Source organism: Amphibalanus amphitrite, unplaced genomic scaffold (genome assembly GCF_019059575.1).
Source record: "Amphibalanus amphitrite isolate SeventyFive unplaced genomic scaffold, NRLGWU_Aamphi_draft 000232F_arrow, whole genome shotgun sequence".
Lineage (NCBI taxonomy): Eukaryota > Metazoa > Arthropoda > Thecostraca > Balanomorpha > Balanidae > Amphibalanus > Amphibalanus amphitrite.
The window spans coordinates 527,501-548,049 of record NW_024881727.1 but is presented as its reverse complement, the minus strand read 5'-3'; the positions used below and the strand labels follow the sequence as shown (position 1 = coordinate 548,049).

Genomic DNA, 20,549 nt, shown 5'->3' with positions numbered 1-20,549 from the left:
TGCGCTGCGAGCTCTGTCATTAGTAATCCCTGGAGCGTGTCTGAGCGAGCTGCCGATGCTCCATCTGACAGCGTAAATGGAAGGTCCGCCGTGTTCGGGACGCTGTCCGCGACGCTGTTGGATCGGTATCGCTCACTGCCCCGCGGCACGAAGAGCGGGCGCCACCCCGCACGCGCAGTCACGCATACGCGTGTCAGTCAACCCGTGTCATGTCGCCACGTGGCGTGTTCGGCACGTCAGGGGCGTAGCTGCTCGCCCACGTGACGCGTCACCCCCTTGGTCCCGCCCTACCCCTACCCTGTGACCCAACCAGCACGTGTCGTCGACTGGTTGTTTTGAATTCTCTGTCGACGCGTGACCCTGTGGAGGAATTGTCGTCGGATTTGGACGGCTCTCTGTTTGACTGTGTTTGGCTGCTCTCAGTCGAGAAGGATTACTGGCTGTCGCCTTCGATTTGTCCGCAACGTCTGGGGTGGTTGGCTCGTGGCCAATGTTCAAACGGCGCCGTCGCTGGCAGCCCGCCTGGCCGCTGGGTGTCCTTCTCCCTGTGTGGGATCAAGGGCGGGCGGGCTTAGTTTCTCTCGATGGATTTACTGGCCCGCTTTTTTGCGTTTTCGGACGGCCGTGTTGGAATTTCGTGGTGGCAACTGGTCATTACTGGGACAGCTTAGGACGTTGGCGAGTTGGGCAAGGGTTGTTGGAATTACCCGTGAAAGATCGACGGGCCCGAGAAATCGGCATGCGTTTCGGTGGTGACTGGACACTTTCTGGCGTCACCTCACGTGCCCTGGGGCCATTCCCCAATCACTAAAAAACCAACGCCAACGAATCTGTTGGCGTTCGATGCGAGACAATGCTCAATTTTCTGTTTGACTACCCGTTCAGACGCCCCCAATCATCATTTCCAGTGTTTAATCATCCTCGAAGGTGCCAGGGGATACCCTTTTAACATTCCGTTTGTTTCTGACCTTGTTAGTGTGGAAATTTATGATGGCCGGGACCAGTAATCTGGAGCGATGGAATTTCAGAGCACTGGGCGGAGCAGAAATTATGCGTCTGCCCCCTGCTCGTCCAGGCGCCAGGCGTCGAACCCGAAATTAAGAAATCGTCAACGCCCTGCCTCCCGCTCTATGCAAATGTGTGGTGGTTGGACCGTTTTTACGGCGGCCGGTCGACTGCGACGGACAAAGGACGGGTTCTCACGGTGCCCACGGACCCGGGGTCACGTGATGAGGGCCATCCGACACCGGCACCGCGCCTGAAGCGCCGCCATTCGACGCCGCTGCGTCAGGAGCGCCGCATTTGAGGGACGGGTCATCCGGAAACGGCGCGAGCAAAAAGCTCACCCCGCGCCGGAATAGGAGCGTTGCGTTGAGATCGCCGCTGGCACGGAAACGCAGCGGTCGCGGCGGTGGCGGCGCGTCCGGCCGTGACCTTTTAGAGTGGCGGTGCCGCTTCACTGCTCCCCAGCACGACGGCGTCGTGACCGCCGTGAGTGCTGCCAGTGTCCGCCGCCAGGGGCGCTGTCATCGACCGCCCCTCCGGCTCCGTCTCGACAGGCCTCGTCAGCAATTAGCGCAGAACCGGTCCGACGTTTGTTTTTCACCTGTCTGAGGAGCCTTCCCGACACCGCTCTGTTGCTCCCCGCGCGCCGAGTCTCACGGTTCGGGCAGCGGTGTGGGCGGACGATGCGGGTAGTGACCGGTCACGGATGCTCCCCGCCCGGCCGCCGCCCTGTGTCGGAAGGACGTCTCGATCGCTCTTCCCCGGCTGGTCGAACGGCGATCCGTCTTCCGCGGTCCACTGACGACCGAGATTGGCCGGTCGCCGAGCGTGGCCGCCGCATTCATTCTTATCGGTCGGGCTCTTATCGAGTGCATTTTGCCGAGAACGCTGCCATGAGCACACAGCTTTGCTGACACTGGTGTCGGCGGAGCGGGACGGGACGGGGGCGGTTCGGCGTGGGGTGAGGGTATATAGGGAGCCCGGGGAGGACAGAGGGAGGGAGTGCGCACCCGACTCACACAGCGGGGTGCCATGGGACTCCAGAAAGTCGGCTTGGCCGCTCAGCGGGGGTGGTCCCCCGGTACGAGGGGCGCGCCGGCCGAGGACACTAATTCACTCCTCTCTGAAGACGGTGTCTCACACTGTGACGCACCGGATGGTAACTGGGGCGGTAGCTGGTGGGTGGCTCCTCACCATGACGGTCACGGCCCGTTTGGGAGGGGTGGTGAGAAACTGAAACCAGCTGGTTGTGCTGTTGCGGAAACGCGCGACTTGTTTGAGGAGAGGAGAGAGGCACACATGTGTTAGACATGCCGGCCTTTCCTTTGAAACTTCTGTGATCAGCTCGCCCGGATCTAAAAATCATACCATTCCCAATTTTTGTTATTTCGTTGCACACTAATCACAACATTCTTTGTACCATATCCTTTCGCCAGCGCATTTATTTTTTCAGTGCAGAAGTGAGCCATCTCGATATCGTTTACACAAAAGTAATATATTTTTTACCCTCGCTCGCCTTCATCCAGTGTGACACTCTTATCGCGACCTCAGCACAACTCCCGAGCATCCCTTTGTGGATGGTGCGCCACCGTTTAGATATGAATTTAGTCGCTAGTTTCGGGGCGGACACAGCAAGTCGCCGTGATTATCTGTCTCCTCTGTCGGCCCCTGACGGATGGGCCGAGCGGCTTCTATGAGACGGTCCGGTTTTTGTCGACCTGCCTGGAAGGATTGGGCGCCAGATTTATGGACCAAGTGATGAATCTGCCAGTCCGGCGCCGCCGTTTTGATGTAAAAACGGGTAAACGTCACCACCTCAGTGTTCTAACATGGGAGTCGCTTTAGGCCCTTTTACGCTGGGTGTTCAGCTATCGTTTGAAGGACGGACTTCCTTTGAGTTTGTTTCTTTGGACTTCGTTATCGCCTGTTGGCTCCTTCATATTCTCGATCCAGCGCTCTGCACTGAGAGCCGCGGACGAGCCATTGTTCTGCAGATGACCTTTGCGCTTCATTTAAGGGGCGCTCGGTCATTAAACAGTTGAAAAATGCTACGACCCGTCGGGATGGGTGGATGTCTGGGCGCGCCGGTCGCTGGTTGGCTGGTCTGAGGTTTGTTGAAGCGTTGGTGCGTTGACGACCGGACCCCCCGTTCCGCCGTGCGGCTGTCTGGAGCAGCGACAGCACTGATCATAATCTGGCTGTTTTGCTGCACGGAGACGGAGTGGAAACGGAAACGGAATGTAACACAAAAGAAGACGGCAGGGAGACACGTCGCCTGTGCAGGACTCTTGTGTAGTCGTCAGATTGGCGACAGTCACTTGTTGCTGCTGCAAGATTCGACAGTTTTTGCACGATATGATCGGTGCATCTACATACAATAGAATGGATGCCAGAGCCCATCACAATGCAAGGCATGAGTGAAAAATCCCTAAAACCATGGGTGGAGAATGTTTGAAAAAGTTACCCCGGCCGGCGACTGGTAGTCATGGGAAAGACGACATGCTCAATAGTATTTGTAAACGGTTATCAACAAACCCATTCTCCGTTTAATGTAATAATGGATGTTGTGTTTGCTAAAGGATAAACATTTTATCCTAACTCAGCTCATTCAAGTCAGGCCAACAGGTCACATCAAGTGAACTCGTCTCATTTCACTAAGTTTCACGATAGTGTTGGGGGCCGGAGGCGTTGCTAGCCTTAGTCCCCAGATGATTTTACGTGTGTAGGTGAAACCGCGGCAAGCATTTGTGTGAAATTCAGTTAAGGTTATAATAAATCAGTTTCGCATCGTGGTTCTGAATTTCGCTCCCAGGTCACCTAGGGTCAGGACATCACTGGTCGAATTTGCTAGATAATCATGCTTTAAAAGTCTGCGTTCATGTCATTTGCAGAGCTTGGGTATTTCCTAGAAAGACGAAACTTTTTTCCACACAAAAATGTTAATTTTGAGTTGTGGCCCTCTTGAAGACAAACGATTGGTTTTCATGTTCACCTGAAATGTTACTCGCGAGCGAGTCCTAAAAAAAGCTATCAAATGTTTTGTTTGCAGTGTTCTAGGTCCTCTAAATCACAAGCTGGAAGAAAAGCTGTCAAAGCGCGCTATAAAAGGGAAAATTTGACTTTAATGTCCTGTGGTGGTTTTATTTTTGTGCTAGCCTAAAATATGACGAAAATTCTCTTATTATGTTTAGCGCTCTTTCAAACGGCGTTGCCACTCCCCGCCACGCAGCCCAGCAGCCGAGTTTAAAAGGGCGTATAACGCCTACTCTACCTCCCACCTCAACGTTTTCGATAGCGCCCCCATCCTGGTGCCAGTTTAGTTGGGGGAGCCTTAAGCCCCGCAGATCTTCTTCGATGCTACCCATTTTGTCTCACTGATATTACCCTAGACCTGTTTTCTTTTGTGATATTATTGTAAGGTGATCTTACGATAGCGACCATTGAATATCGTTTTATGTTGCATGTTGATCAAACTTATCGGGCTCAGCGATGAAAATATTTGCCCAGAAGTCCCAAACTCAAAATAAATAGATCTTCAAAAACTTTAAGAGGTAGTTAAGTGTAAAGAGAGACACTTTTGTAGGCAGCACTCAGCTTTTTCTCGGCTGGAGACAGGTTTTAGGATTTATAAGAGTGAAAAAGTTACCCCGGCCGCGCCGGGGTTGGCTGAAAGTTACCCCGGCCACGGCCGGGGTGGCCGGGGTAGGTTCTCCACCCATGCCTAAAACGTGGTCATAAAACGATAATGAACTGCCGATGTGTCCATTATTACAAATTCCTCTAAAGAAATATTCCTGTGAATTTCAAGGCCAGCTTTCGGTGGCCGTGGAGTTTGGATGCCAGGTTTGTGAGAAGCGACTGATGACCATACTTGGAATCCACCCTGGTAAGCTCGGCACCTCCCCGGGTAAGCTGCGGCCCGCTCCCCTGCTCCTCTCCCGGCCGGCCCCGGTCGTGATAGGCCGTCTGGGCGGCGAGTCAGTCGTGACTGGGACGCCACGCCGGGGGCTCTGACCCCGCCGCTCGCGTGCCCCGTGCCGAGCGGTCAGCACCGGCGTGCCGCGTGGCCGGATATAACGCCTCTCAATCCGACGTGGCCCGTACCGATCTGGAACGGATTTGAGCCAAGTCGATTCGAGCTAACCTGAGCCGAGCGGAGGCGAAGCGAGCCGGACTGGGGCTTATCGAGCCACGCTGAGCTGATGTAAGGTGACCTGTTGTTCTTCGATGCAAACGTGATTGCTGATTGACGCATCGTGCTAAAGACAAACGTGCGATCTTCGGTGAGGGCGCGCTGATCTTGGGGATCGGGTTGCACCTTCAGAGATTACTGAACGATAATCGCCTGTCGGCGATAATAATCGACTGTCGGGCTGATTGTGAACGACTGTGCGTGGGTTTCCTTCCGTTCGATTGCGCGTGGGTATCCGTTGACTTGCCTCGCGTGTCAGCCACACAGACCGGCGAAAGTCGTGAGCGTAAGACAAGAGGAACGTACTGTCTGCTAACGTCAAACAAGCGAACGCTTTCCGTGAGAGGCCAATCTTCGGCTTTCATCTGTGCGGCGCGTGTGGCGTGTGCTCGCGAGTCGGGCGGAGGAAAGTAGACTCCATTTCTTCTGTCATCCGCCTGTCTGACGTCACTGCCTTTGGTATGAAGCGGGGAGTTCAGAAGGTGGAGGGCGGCCAAGCATTGTAGGCGGGCGGCCAGGCCTGACTTGGGACCTTCTCTGGGTCGGCGGAGCTCCGTGGCCCGCCCGCTGTCCATTTGGCGTTCCCCTGTGTGCCCAGTGGAGCGGCAGATTTGCAACTCAGCGCGCCACTGCTGATGTGGCATCATGCTCCGCTGCCCCGGTGATGTCTGCTACTGTGTCGGGGATGGCGACATGATGGTGATGATGTGGGCGATGATGATGATGATGCAAGGAAGTGCTGCCAATGATTGTAAAATCAGTGTGATGAGTTAGTGATCACTCCTCCAAATCAACTAATCAGTTGAAAGAAACCTGGACAATAGTCACTGCCTGATTTAACTCCCATTCATCATCGAACCTCTTCAAACGCCGAACCGTTCAACGCACATATCTACATTCGACGTGCGGGCGCCCGCTAATTGTTCATCCATATTCATACCGGGCGAGTTGAGAATGCGCTATTAGTCGGCGCCGGCCGTCCCGACCGGACGCCAGGGATGTTTGTGCCCGGTCGGGCGGGCCAGAGGTATGTCGAGGTGGCCCTGCACGCGCGTCTATGTGCCCGACGGTCGGTGGTTGCGGTGGAACGGGGAGGGATGGAGAGGGATGGAGGAGATAGGGAGCGAGATGGAGGAGGATAGGAGACCGAGCGAGGTCACAGACCGCGAGCCGCGAGGGCGAGGAGGACATCGCGCAGGTTATGATAGATGATGGCAGTCGGTAAAGGCGGGATGCACGCTCGATGTTGCGTGCGTGACCTCCGCTGTGTTGGTTGATTGTATCTCGGTAAGGATTATGTTGTACGGAAGGGTGATTTTGTAAGCGAACGGTGGCTGTTTAAGTTTCACAACGGCAGCTCGGATCACTTTGATAGTTGAACGCGAATGCATGATGCATGATGGCAGTTAAACTAGTGGTCGTGTGGGTCATAAACTGTTGAAATCACAGCGTATTGATAGGGCGTGTGGATACGTGTTTGGGTTGCCAACTCACCTCCAATAGCCCTTGTTTTTGTCCCGCCCCTTCGGGCCCAAGTAGAAGGGTCTGTGTACCTGGCTTTGGGGTTTGATTTAATGACTTGATCACCGGATGTGGTGTGAACACCGGCTGAAAAGGAGGCGTATTACGCGCCGCGATCATCCCGCCACTATAATTACCGAGACAAAAGGTGCGCAATGGCGGCAGGTGTGACCTGCGTCAGAGGTCCCCATCTCGCCTCTTTGGAGATCCGCAACAGCTGCTAGCCGCCATATGATCAGACCCGGTCACTGTTAGTGTCTTGGGGGGGGGGGGGGGGAGGGGGACCATGCTCGTCATGGGTAGCCTAATGCCTACGGGCATCTCGGCCGCCCGCCCGCGACATAGCAACATAGGTCGACAGCACAGGGCTGGGGCGAGCCAATTAACACGCCGGCTGCCGCGAAGGCGTCCGATCGCTGGATCGTGCTCGCGTGGTCTCCGGCAGCGACAGGCAGCATCAATCCTGGCCGGAGTTAATTTGAACCGTGGCGGCGGCAGCGGCGGCGGAGGCAGTAGTCGAGGCCGAGCCCTTTTCATGGTGATCAGGCGCCGTATTGAAGCGGCGTCCGGCGTCACGACCACGCTGGCGTGGATGGGCCGGCGGCGGCTCGATTCGAATCGAGTCGAATCGGCGCAGTCGAGCGCGGCGGTCAGCCGGTGGACCGTTTGTCATCGACCGGCGATGTCGTGACGGTTACGCCCGCCGCTCAACGGTCCATGCACTGCTTCCGCCGCCCGAGCGCCATCCCGCCGCCTCTGCCGCCGTCGACAGTGGTGGCGCAGGCGGCGCGGGTGGCGTGGGAACAGCGCGCGAGCCGCGGGCGGTCGCCGCGCGGGTTTTTGTCGCGACCCGGCGGCGACTGGGCGCGGGCCAGACACGGGTTCGGCGCGGGCCAGGGCCTGCTGAGCGACACTATCGGCCGGTCACCGAGCTCCGTCCAGCGTGGGCCATGACGGACGAGCGGCTGCTGGCGGCGCCGGAGACTACTGCCGGCCGGCTGCCGCCGCCCCCGGCCTTGGGCCCTGGCATGTCCGGAGCCGCCGCTCGCCGCTGCTAGCCGCGCCGCTCACCGTTTACCCGTTCCCTCGGCGGTGGTACAGACCGGCCCCAGGGAACTCGTTCACTGCGGCCGATTGGCGGGCGCTCCACCGGCGTGTGAGGTGCCGCCGCAGCCCAGGGCCAGATGACCTCGCAGATAGTCCACCTCCGACTGACCACCGCCCGCCGACCACCTGATCGCAGCGGAGATGATTGCCCGCGGCCAGTGACGCCCCCGCACAACATAACACAACCATCCCTTTGTCGTCCGGCGGCCGCCGCGTCTGTGTCGCCCGCGGGTGTCGGCTTACTGAGCGGCGTGGTGTTTACTCGATCTAATGGTGTTTTCTCTGTGTGTTTCAGGGCGGCTTTGCCAGGGTCCACGAGCTCACTGATCTCACCAACAACAAGGTGTATGCCGGCAAAATCATCCCCAAGAGCCGCATCACCAAGCCGCACAACAAAGAGAAGGTAAGTGGGTAGGATGAGGGCGGTTTGCGGCGGGCGCCGCCGCGGGGGATGCCGCGGAGCCGGTCAGCGCCCCGGCGCACCGCACCGCGAGCGTCGACCGGACGCGCCAGCATTCCGGCGCCTTTTTACGCCAAGTGCCGGCTTCGCACGCGGCGGCGCGCCGACAGTGCGGCCGCGATGCGTCGCCTCCGGTATCCGCTCTGACGAGTGCCTGATGCAGATGTCCGCCGAATGCCGGGCACCAGGCGGCTTTGTCGGCTGTTTATTATGTTCGTCACGCGTCTACCACGGCGGCGGCAGCGGCGCGGAAGGCATGACCGCCACGGTGGGGGTTGGCGACGCGGGGAGACTTTGTCGTCCTGATCTGGACGAGGATACGGAATGAGTGGTGAAGAGTAGACCGGGTTTGAATGGCGGGGTGGTGCAATCGTCAACATGCAGGGACCTGTTTGAGCGCTCGCGCCGCCGGGAGGAATGTGGGAGGAACAAACGAAAGACCGGTTTAAAAGAATGCGACCCCTTTGGCTTGCAGGGTATTGAGCCATGGTGTTGACGAATCGGTAGATGTTTTTGAGAATCGCACCGGATCTCCAGCCACGTCACAAAGGCGCGGGGTAGATGTGATTGAATCACTGATAGGTATCTGAATTTCTGCATGTCGCAAACTTGCCATCGATTCACAGGGCGTGTTCTGTGCCCCCGTTACCGCTCCTGTTAAAACCCCTGAAGCCTGATGACCCATAGTCACGTATCAGGTCAATTGGGGCGATCGCTCATCTGATCGCGTCTGCCACTGCAACTGCTGCCACCGCCGGCGCGACCACCGAACGCCCCTGAAACCACGAGTACCCGGAGACTTATGGTTGCCACACATCGGCCGTCAGATCTGTGGATTTTTACGGCTCGGCCCGGCCGGCGCCCGGCTGCTGGCAGACTCGTTTTGCAGAGGTGCCAAGGCCGGCCACTGCCGCCGGCCGACTCGGCGGGTTCAGACCAGCCCGGTCCGAGAAGGGGAATTTTCGAGTGGTAGTGACGCGCGCAGATGCGTGCTGAAGCTGCGTTTCCGCCGCTTTGGATACCGCGAGTTGATTCAGGGCTTTATGCTGCGGACTGAAAAGGTCATGCCCGGGTCGTGGAGCTGCTAGCGAGAGGTGGGGTGGACGGGCAGCGCCCGCGGTCAGGGAGGGTGCGGAGAGAGGAGCGGATGAGCGGCAGAGCAGTGGAGGATCGCGGCAGGTGCTGCTCCAGCCGCTGGTCACGGAGCCGGAGTTAAAGACCCGTCTGGCCGGGCCGGGGAGGGTGCAGCAGCCGCTTTTGGCAGGTGCTATGGCGCCGGTCATTGTTGGTCGCCGGCGAACGGCCGACGTAATTGCTGAAGGAGCCTTTGAGCCAGCGGGGAGCGGGCTGTCGTCCAGACTGTGGGTGGGGCGATTCAGGTGGGGACAGACTTTGTACGTCGTCAAGGAAGCGCTGGCGGACGTGCCAGGACCGGCTGAACAACTGGTTGGGGAGCGGAGCGGCGCAGTGCCCTGATTGTCCATCGTCAGACGGTGAAGCTGAAGGTGACTCCTGTCATGGAACCCGCGACTAGCGGTCCCATATCTCCAAAGAGCAGAGTTATCCAAGGAGCAGGTGCGTGTGCGCTGCGAGGGGTGGCTGGCCCTGAGTCTATGTGGCGCAGCGGGACGAGGAACGGACCCTCGTGGGCCGGACCGTCGACCGCTCTCAGAGCAAACAAACACATCGCCCGTCCGCCTGCTGGCGTGGGCGGCCCGAGCGCTCGCTGTGTGTTTGTGTGCGTGTGCGTTTCCAGTTCTGTTGGCCCGCCGCTACCCTCGGCTCTGCGCGGCCCGTCAACTCCGCTGGCTAAGTGCCGAAGCAGAGCCGGAGACAAACCTCCCACGCAGGCGCGCTCACTCACTGCTTTGTTGTGAGACGTGCGCTATCTCACGCACACAAGAAGCGCCCAGACGATGGACAGGCCGCCCAGACAAACCATTCTCAGAGATGACAGATGAGCTCTTTAAAGGCCGCTCTGATGGATGGCTCGGAACTCGGTCGTCTCTGGACAGGCTCCCTCCGTACGTGACAGGCTCCAGCCATGTTCGGTACCCGCTGAGAATGACAGGCATGCCCTCACCCGTTCGAGCATTGACCCTCAGATGCTTACTAATCCCGTTCATGCGATTGCCCTGCCCTCCAGTGACAACACGTGAAAGCTCTATAACATCTCTGGACGTGCGATTAATGCAGACCTCTTGACTGACTGATGTCTGGAGTGAGGTTTTGACAGTTGCGCCATGTGTTGCGACTTTACGTTGTATGCTAATGATATGAATTCGGCGTGTCTGGCACTCGCCTTGGCCCGGTGAGGATTCGGCGTAGATCGGAGTGACACAATGGCTGTCGTGTGGCACCCTCTCCTGGCACGTGCAGTGCAGCAGCGAGCCACCGAGTCCCTGTCAGTGCAGCTTGCCATACTGGGTCATGAGTCAGTAAACGTCTCATTATGCATTCCATGTTCACGTTCAGCTCCTGATGTCGTACCGTGATATTGTCCAGATACCGGTTTACAACATAGTTTCAACGAGCTTCTGCCAGGCTCGCTTTCGGAAAACTTTCGACCGCGTTGGAGGAAGCTTGCAATTCGCATGAAAATTCGCGGCTTCTGTTTTTTTTTTCACTGAAACAAGAGTTTTCGGTGTTGTGCTGATAACGGCATACATATGCTGCTTCTCATGCACAATGCACATTTCATAAGACGGCCTAATATAGCGATTTATTTTGTTGTAATAATACCGTGAGCAATGAGCATGCATAATATATTCCATATATCACAAACGCGGCCATATATAGCGATTAGCGACTGTGGCTTTTGGATGACGAACGGAACCGGGTAACGGATTTCCGAGTTATGACTGTCACACGGTGCCTGGCGATCCGTGATGTGTAACGTTAGAGCGTGACTCGCGGCAGATGGTGGTGGACGCAATCAGTGTGCTCGATTGTGCGATACCTCGGGCTTTAACTTCTATAAGTAGTGTCACATTTGCTGTTGTTTTGCTCTATGAAAACTGCCACACTTCTGGCCCCAGCCCGAGGTCCTTGTCTGCCGGACATAGCTCGGTTCATGGTCGTCCATTATTCTCGACTGGGTCCTTCGGCCGGACGCGGCGCCTCCGGTGGGTCTGGTGAGAAGAAAGGCACAAGGACACGGAAACTGTAACGCGACTCTCATGGATTCGGCGTTGTCTCCCATGGTTAGCGTGCAAGTAGCACCGCGGGCAGGTAACTTGAGGCCCGACTGCTGGGATCTGTGGTTGACCGTGTGACCGAGACGGCAGGTGTCAGGAACTCAGGAGGTTCACCTGAGTCTGCTGAGAGCAGCGTCACCTGAGTCTGTGGACCCCAGGGAGCGAGGGAGTGAATTCGGGGTCCTGAGGACGGGTGCACTGAACACAGGTCGATGCCACCGGACGTCGCTCCAGACACACGGGGTCGGGTCGCCGCCCGTCAGCACCCAGCGGCTTCCTTGGCGTGGGCATCGGATGACCAACTTCCCGCGGAAGGGACGGCCGGACGCCTCTTCACCCTCCTGGCTCCCACCTGCCGCCCCGAGGCCCGAGGCCGGTGCGAAACGCTATTGAGCAAGGTGGAAAAATAGGCAAGAACTTTATGCATGTCTGATTCGCATTGTTCCTGTGAAATTAATAGGGAGATTGAAATTATCGCTATTACAAGACAGTTATTGCATACATTCTTTGCATACTGTCTAATTAGCGAGATTATTTCTGATCTTCTTTCATTGGGCGAAATGGAAAGTGAAATGTTTCAAACTATTGGGTAAGTTTCCGTCGAACTTTATCATATCTAGTGCCAGCAGCCACCCTTCCATCTGCTGAGGCCATTTCCGATATTCCTTGCTGGTCGGTCACCGTTCTAGGTTTGCGAGATGATGGTCCATGATGCCGGCCCAGCGCTGGAATGCCCGGCCAGCGTCCAGCGCTCGGCCAGAGCTGGTTTTTCGCCGGTCCATCGCCGGTAATTATGCGCTCGAGCGGCGCCATTCGCCTCACTCTCGTTTTCCAATCAGGCGGGCATTGTTCTGCGGTCGGCGGTATCGACGCACGGCGCGGGGGAGGCGCGGCCGCGGCTCCTTGCGGCTCCCGTAGCTCCCGGCGGCCGGACACGCAGGCTCCCCGGAGACGGCGGCTCCCCGGCTCCCCCGGGGAGCGCTGACGACTCCGTCGGGGTCTTTCTCGGCGGATTAGAGCTGTTGGCGCGCGGGATCTGGCCGACACCCGCTGGGATCTCCTCACCCTCCGATGAAGGATGAAAGGACTCCCGCGGGGCATCGCGCAGCTCTAGTTCGCGCATCAAAGCGTGCATCGGTCAGCGCCGCCTTTGAGCCGTCGCCGTTCCACCTGCGACGGGTCATCCAGGGCACAACGGGATCAAAGCGCCAGCTGCGGATAGGATGCGGGTGCTCTTGTCGACGCTGGTCGAAAAGGAGAGGCGTGTCAAGTAGGAGGGGTCTTCAACGCTCGTGAATGCGACGTCGACTCTCGACGGCTGGGTTGTGTCGGTGCTCGCGCAGCTGTTGTTCGCGTTGCTGACCGTCGGCGTTTCGTCGACATCGATCCTGCCAGCGGCCGGCTGCGTGCGCCCCGCTCACTGCCAGTTGTTTGAACAGAATGTTATTGGACTGTTATAGACCGTGGCTGGGCGCCGCCTGTCTGGTTTATCGAAGGCCGGAAAAATACGTGAGCTGTTCCGAATAGAGCCGGAACTCTGCTGGAGACTTGTAGAGCGCTGAAGTGGCAAACATCGCCATGGTATAGACTACACAGATTATAAACATTGGACAACATGCTGTGCAGGATTCATGAGCTTCAGTTTAACTGATCGGTATGGTTCTCGCTGGCTCATTGCACAAGCAGCGTTTATTTATAGTGGTATCTTTTAGTTAAACGGGCTTGAAAATACTTTTCCAAATACTGACAAAACAGGACGTGGATGAAGACTTGATAACGGCCCCCTGGACAGGTGTGGGAAACGCGACTTGACTATCGTGTCGACATCGAATGGCTCACACGCGACGGAAGCGTGACCAGTTTTTGCGGCTCCCTGTCGGCAGAATTTTTCCCTGGGTAAGGTGATAGTGGCGGACGGTTTGGCCAGGGGGTGGGTGACGACAGTCTGAGGATTTTTCCTTGGGTCGCTGTCGGCCGTGCCAGTGGCGTCGACAGGAACACGGAAGTCTCACGGTTGCGGCGTCCGGCCACAGCTCACGGTCAGGAGGGAGACGTGTCGGTCCGTGACGGCGGACCGTCACGGTCGCTGTGACGACTCCGAGTCGTGCGTGACAGGTGTGGCCGCCGCTCCAGCCGTGCCGAGTGTGGCAGCAGTGACCGTATTTGGCAACGCTCACGCACACCTCGTCGCCGCTGAGACGGGTGCGGTGCCAGATTTGGCGCGGTGACAAGTTGTAATTGATTAACAGGTCGTTCAGACTCGGGCGTTGGCCCGACACTGATTGCCCGGCTCATGGACCGGCCGACCTGATTGATTACCACCCCTAATGGGCCGCTCAGATGGCTTCGGCCTGTCAAATTAAGTCGGACCATTGTTCGATCCCGTCTTATAGATAGGCCTGGTGCGAGGGTCGACCTGCGCTTCCCGCCTGTGCGTGGCGTGGGACCAGTGTGGCACGCTCAGCTGAAAACGCGAGTAATGCATGGGCCCAATCACAGTGGATGCGGAGGCGCGCAGTCTGCTTACAGTGTTTATATACAGACTACAAAGGTCTTTACAGTGTTTATGTAATAACTGACGTTCTAAAGAGCAGACTGCGTAGTTCTGTGTACGGTAGTGTGGTCTGAGTGACATAGCCCATGTCATTTAAGCTGAGTGTTGAAATCTCGACCATAACTACACCAAGGTCAATCCCTGTCTAAATCTGGCCAGATCGCTGTGTTGGCGTCTGCGGGTGAACCCAGTGGACTTCGTGGTGCCACGCGCGGTTACCGGGCGTGATTACATTATCGATCGAACGCTATTGATAATGGAGGGCGTATCTGCCGGCGTACCATCGATAGGCGAAGATGCCAAATCAGTGCACGCGACTCTGAGCTAGGACGGCAGCGCGTGGTGCGTTTGATCTGTTTACCAAGCGAATGGTGACTTGAGTTTCACCGTGCAGCTCTGGGAAAGCAGCGAGATTCCATGGATTCCGTAGCTAGCTGCTGAGCATGCCGAATGTAAACGATGAACTGTGTATTTTGAGTGCCAGCGGCGCGGTCGTAAAGCTTTGAGAGATCATAACATAGTCACAGGTTCTTTCTGGAGGATCAACCAAAATTCATTCATTTAACTTTGATCTTTACCAGTCGTATGGTATTTATGTCTCGTACGCCAGGCCTTACAAAATGAGCATTTGCCGTTTTTGTTTCCTTTTCCTGGCTGTCCTGCCATCAGTCAAGCCTGGCAGTTTTCGCTTATGGGTAGCATGTGCTTAGTCCATGACTCGCAAAGCTGTCAGCTAAAAAGCACGTTCCAGGGGCACCATTACCCCCAGTGTCGTCCAAGAACGCTAGCAGCAACGGGGCGTGGCACTTGCTCAACTCATCCACGAAACGATGAAACACGTCTCATCAGGGGAACGCTATCATCGCCCTAACGGCGTCGAAGGCGATAGCGACGTCGTAACAACTTCTTCGCCCATCGACTGAGGGTGTGGGCGGGGTGGGCGGCGGCTCATGAGTGCCCAACCGACGGGCGGCCTTGCCGACCCGAATACCGCGGTCATGAGGCCGCCTCCGTCGGCGCCGATGCGTCGGGGTCGTCGATGACGTCACGGTGACCTTGTGACGAATCGCCGCCGCCGCTGGCCCCAGCCGCAGTGCGGTCGATGTCAGTTTCCGAAGTGAGGATAGGGAAGGTTGGGGTGAAGGCGTTACCAGACCCCGGGTAGTTAATCTGCTGTGTGCCGGGGACAAGATCGTTAGTTGGATGATGTCGTCTCGTTGCTGGATACAAATGGAAGCATTTCCGTAACAGGGTTGTAAATGGTGTAGCGTCCCCCCCCCACGATGTTCTTTGGGCCATTTACGATGTCTGATGTTTTCCACGCTGATTATTTAGGAGTAACATCAAGCGTTGAGTCCCTGACTAAGATGCTTAAGTTAGTACTATCACTTTTCTTCCTCGATGATCCAGACGATCATAATCACCTTAATGAAAATCACAGCTCCTGGGTTAATCTGCTATCAACTGTTATTCTTTATTGCTCCCGCCTCAGTATCCGCTTTTCTTTGCGACCTGGGCACTGCCCGACGATATTATTTGTGCTTGTGTAGAAAACAAATGAAGCACCGCTTCCTGGTGGGCTTCCTGCGATGCTATCTGTCATACATCGTCAGTCATTCTGAGGGAGGGATGCAGGATGGACGTACAGAGACCGTCCGTACGACTGCTTTCATCCGTCCCCCTCAGGGTTGGCTGGAACCCTAATTTCAATTAGAAACATTTAAGGTATATTTTCATTTTGTTTTATTAGGAAAAAATTCTCGTTTTCAGAGAAACTAGCTTTTCCTTTTCTATAATGATTTGGACTCCCAGACCAGACGTGAAAAAAATGGCGTCACAAATAGAAGCACGCCTGTGCCCGTCACTTGCTCTCCGGCTAGTGCGTCAGCCGGACGGAGAGCTAGGGAACATGAGGAGAGCCGGGAAGGGAGGAGACGTGAGTACAGCATAGAGGGAGGGAAGCTAGATGACTGTTTGATGGGACGTCCTGTCGGGCCTCGACAGGGACAGTGTCGTGACGACGATTGATGTCCAAAAGAGGATTAGGGCGCTGGGCGCCGGCTGCGGTGGACGACAGCCTAACCGCGGATTGATGTGAGGGATCGTTGCAACCAGATACCCATCAACGGCAGCAATCTCTGTTGTCAGGCTGTCGGGCCCCTGTCAGGCATAGCGCTTCCATGAACGTAAGACGCCTCTTTTAGCCTTTGTCGACATGTAGCAGGGATTCCGGTAATCACCGTTGACAGATAACATCTGGTGTTATCAGCCATTAGGAGCTATGATATTTTGAATCGGAAGTTACCGAAATTGAGATGCCGAAACTCGTCCCCGGTGGTCGACAGCAGGCGGTCGGATGGTTTGAACTGGTTTTTGTCGCTCGTCGACGTCGTCGTCGCCGACGATTTGTCAGCGTCGACGGGACGTGTCTGTGTTTGCGCGACGCCACCCCGGTGTGTTGTGAGGGCAGGGTGCGGCGCACATGTGGCCCGGGGCGTGGGACCGCGGCCGGTGCACTCACCCCACCCTTCACTGATGAGGGTCACTGGGCCGGGACATACCGACCTGCCCCCGGCTGTGAAAAACGGCCCGCTCATCCCGTGTGACGCGATTCACTGTCACACGTCGTCAGCTGGGGGAATGTGAGCTGAAACGATCGCAAGAAGATGGAGAGAAGCTGATGGGGAAAGGGAAGGGGTGGAAGGGCCACAAAGTTGACAACTTGTACAGCTGTGGCTCGTTGCGGTGGCTGGATGGAGAGATATTATCAACAACCATCTCACCCACGCTGTCCGTGCGACGTTTAGAATTCAGCTGGGACGGGCTGCACAGCCCCGCCATTATCCTTCCTCGAAAAGTCGTCCCAGCAGGTAGGCTGCTTGCAGGTGCATGACGCGCGTCGGGCAATGTCCCTTAATTGGCTGGGGTGAGAGGCGATGTCGTCTTATCCGACTATTACACCAGGCTGCAGCGCTGCTGACGACTTGAGCCACTTGCGAGGTGGCATAAATATGACTCGCAACTGTTGCAATACGACTGTCATGCAATCGCAGAGACGACGCGTCTTTTAGAAGCTCTTCAGTCCACGTCATTTCGATTCGACTGTGCCTGTCTTCAAACCATCATGGAAGAACAAGGAGCTCATGGCATTGCATGGTAACATACCCTCTACCTCCCCACCCGTCGACCTCGCCTCTCGGTCGAGCCGACCCATCCCATCTATACTGTATGAGTGGTGCGGCCAACGAGCGTTGCAGAGCCTCGGAGCGGGTTTAAACAGCCTCTAACGACGGTGCAATGACTGGCGGTCGCGCTCCGGTGCCCCACGAACGCTGACCGCGCGGCAGAGGCGGCGGCCGTGGCTTTGGTGAGGCAGTTGTAGCGCAGGGGCGCTAATGCGCCGCACTCTGCCGGTCCACTAAGCTGAGATTAGCGCCGCCGGGGGTGTCTGCTGTTCCCGCTCGGGTGCCTCCGTCGACTCTGCTCCTGCCGCTGCTACGTCGGCGATGGGGCGGTGACGGCGGGCCGACGTTCCTCTGTTTTCGGTAGAGGGGAGTGTCGGACGGTATTGAGCGAGAGACGCCTCCGCGGCTCGCTGCGACGGTTGGGCGTCTTCTCCGGCGCCGATTTGGTCCTCCCCTGAGGCACGGAGTCCGGAAATGCGCTGCGCGAGGGATAATGTGCGTGGGGTGACTCCACGCCTGGCAGAGGCACCCTGTAGCGGCTTGGACGGAGCCCAGCGCCGACAAGGTGGTGGTGGTGGTGATAGTGTCAGAAGTCTCACGCCAACGAGTTAGGTGAATCGTTTGAGTTGGCACACCCTAGGTGTTTGTGGAATGCCAACTGAGTTATTCACGACTGTTTGGCCCCGGTGATGTCCTTCAGTTCGATGTGTCCTGATTTTGTCGTTCTCTTCGACCATCGTTCGGCCTAGATCAGTGGTTTTCAGCGACCCGAATTCGCGTCAGAGCGTGTGACGGCGCACGCCTGGTTAGTGGGTTCTGATTTTAGCCCAGGGTGGGACGCTAGACTCATTTTATCATCCAGTGAGGCGGAGGGGTCGGACGCTGATGCATCGATGATACAACTCATCGATGATGGCCGCGTTAGCGCAGCGGGCAAATCGTGCGGATAGAACGCCGCTGGACCGAGAGACTGATACTGGCCATTGCCGGGCGATGGGGTCATTATTCCCAGCCTTCGATTTGGATCAGGCCAGTTTTTGTTGCTGGCCTTTCATTCGTTTGAAATGTGTATCACTGAGACACGCTAGTGGTTTCTAGGGCCGGTTGGCTTGTCTAATTAAATATTCGTCGAGATAAGAACCATTCTCACGGAGCAGTGGGCGCATATGGGCTTAACTACGAACGATTACTGGACATTGGCTTTGTCACGACAACCCGTTAGCTCGCCGGTTTGTGATTCACGTCTCAGTACTTGTGAACTGGCCACGTGGCCGCCAGCCTCCTTACTCAACGACACGTCACATTGAGTAAACTAACGGGTCACCGCCAGGCCGCCTTTCCCTGAGATGAATCAATAGCGACGTCACTGCCTCCCCGTTGAAACGGGTCGCGAGAAGGGTGTCACTCATCGGATCGACACGCATGTCAATTAGTTGTTGGTACTGGGACGAATCACGTCTCTAGTTTGTGTATGATTGATGTCCGGAGTCCGGACCATGCACTGGCCATGTTGGGCCAGAGGTGCCGTGGCGCCGCGCCGGACGCTCGCGTGTCTGGGCTGTTGTCACCACGCCGGAACAGTGACAGGTCACGTTAGCAGTGTGTCACCCAACGAGACGTGCGCACGTGCAGACTCAGCGTACCCGCCGGGAGGGGCTGTCTCTGCTGAGAGGAGGGCTGGGGGCGCTTTGGGGCTGTCGCTGCGGTCCCTCGCAGGTCTGTGTACGCTCCTGTCAGCTTTCTCGCGTGTGTAGACTCTGGCGACTGTGGATGGAGACTCATTCACGTCGGCAGCGCTCTCGCCAGTCGCCGCCGGTCGCCACTCTCCATAGAGGCGGGAGGTCACTGCTCTGGTCACGACTCCCTGCGGAGAGGCCAGCTGGCTGTAATGGAGGCCGGGAACTAGTTGGCCAAGTCCGTCTAGACGAGACGCGGTGATGTTGCCTCCTACAGCGTATGATCACCGTTGTAAACCCTGATGGCGTGGGCATTATCTTCTCATTGGGACACCGCAGGAGCGTCACGGCCTCGCTTCATCAGCCTGAGTGTCATCTGAGGTCGGGGTATCGTTAGTGAAGCCATTCGTGGCACCGAAGTCCTCCCCACGGTTACTTGATACACTGATTGGCTATCCTTTCGGGACGTCTGGGCCGACCGGTGCGACGCGAAGGACCGGCTGTCGTCTGATGGCGGCTAGGGTTTCGTTCGTCCCGAGAAAATGCCACCATCGCTCGATTGAGCCAATCGACGCCAATAAATTCATCCAGGCGCCGGTGGGTCGCCGCGGGATGTCAGTGCCTCTTTTGTGGAGAAGGTGAGAGAGCGACGAACTTAAATCGCCGGAGCATCGCCCGGCGTTGGGAGGGTGGGATGAAAGGGATCAAAGGCCTCGAGCTCAATTTCCTAGATAGTGGGATCAGCGTTTACCTCGCGTGGGCCATTTTTGGTCGTGACGTGCGGCTGGATAGAAGCACCTGCGTGGGATGGTATTTCGGGCCACTGTAGCAGCCAGCGCAGGGGATTATCTGCTAAGTTCTCTCCTGCCAAGAGTGGGTGGCGAGGGGCCAAAGTCAGCCCGGTAGTGCCGCATCCCATCCGCGGCACACGCCAGCCGTTCCGGCTGTTTGGCTGGGGAGGAAGGTCGCGCCTCGCGTGCGGCGTGTCGCGTGCCAGTTGTTGCATTGGAACGCCCTTTGGTCCGGCAGCGACCCCGCACACAATGGGGAAGTGCGTGAAGCTGTGGGGCGTCTCTGGACGCTCTCTATTCTTCTGCCCTCCCTCTGCGGCGGCGGCGACCGCAGAGCTACATAGAAAAGCCGGGCGCCGTCGTTTGTTTTGCAGAATCGGCTGCCGGAGATGCAGCCAGATATGGCGAGCCACAAAGGCGCACGGGCCGGCTCAAAGGCGCAGTCGTGTCCTTGTCGGGCCTCGGCGAGATTACAGAGTTTTTGGGCGAATTATACGCTGCGTCGCGTCACGAGAGTTGGTGGCCTCGCTCGTCGTGAGGCGGGTCCGACGCCGCCGGGTCACGCCACCTGCGCCGCGCGTCGCCGCAGGCGGTTGACCCCGGCCAGCCCGGTGGACACGTGCCTCCGGCGAGGACCTCTCCCCTCCCAGTATGTCGACCCGCCGTGCTGGCGAGCCGCGCTGTTTGTTTGAAGCCAGCGCCTGCGAGCTAGTGTTTGTTTGAGGTGTTGTTTGCCGTCGTCTCTGTTGACGGTCGGGACCGCCGGCCTGGCTCCGCCGTGACACGCCGTAACCCGTGTCCGACCCGTCCCATGTTTGACCCCTGTCGCACGTGTGACCCCCGTGACCTGTGTGACCCTCC

General features: G+C 57.3%; 1 protein-coding gene across 1 annotated transcript in view; it reads left to right on the top strand.

The window, feature by feature from the left end:
- The window catches only part of LOC122385802 (serine/threonine-protein kinase PLK1-like), an 88,638-nt gene that overhangs the window by 26,908 nt on the left and 41,181 nt on the right, over positions 1-20,549 (top strand). The window contains exon 2 of the mRNA XM_043374336.1: positions 8,121-8,228. Coding sequence (XP_043230271.1) covers positions 8,121-8,228 — 108 coding nt within the window. The remainder of the gene's footprint in view (positions 1-8,120; positions 8,229-20,549) is intronic.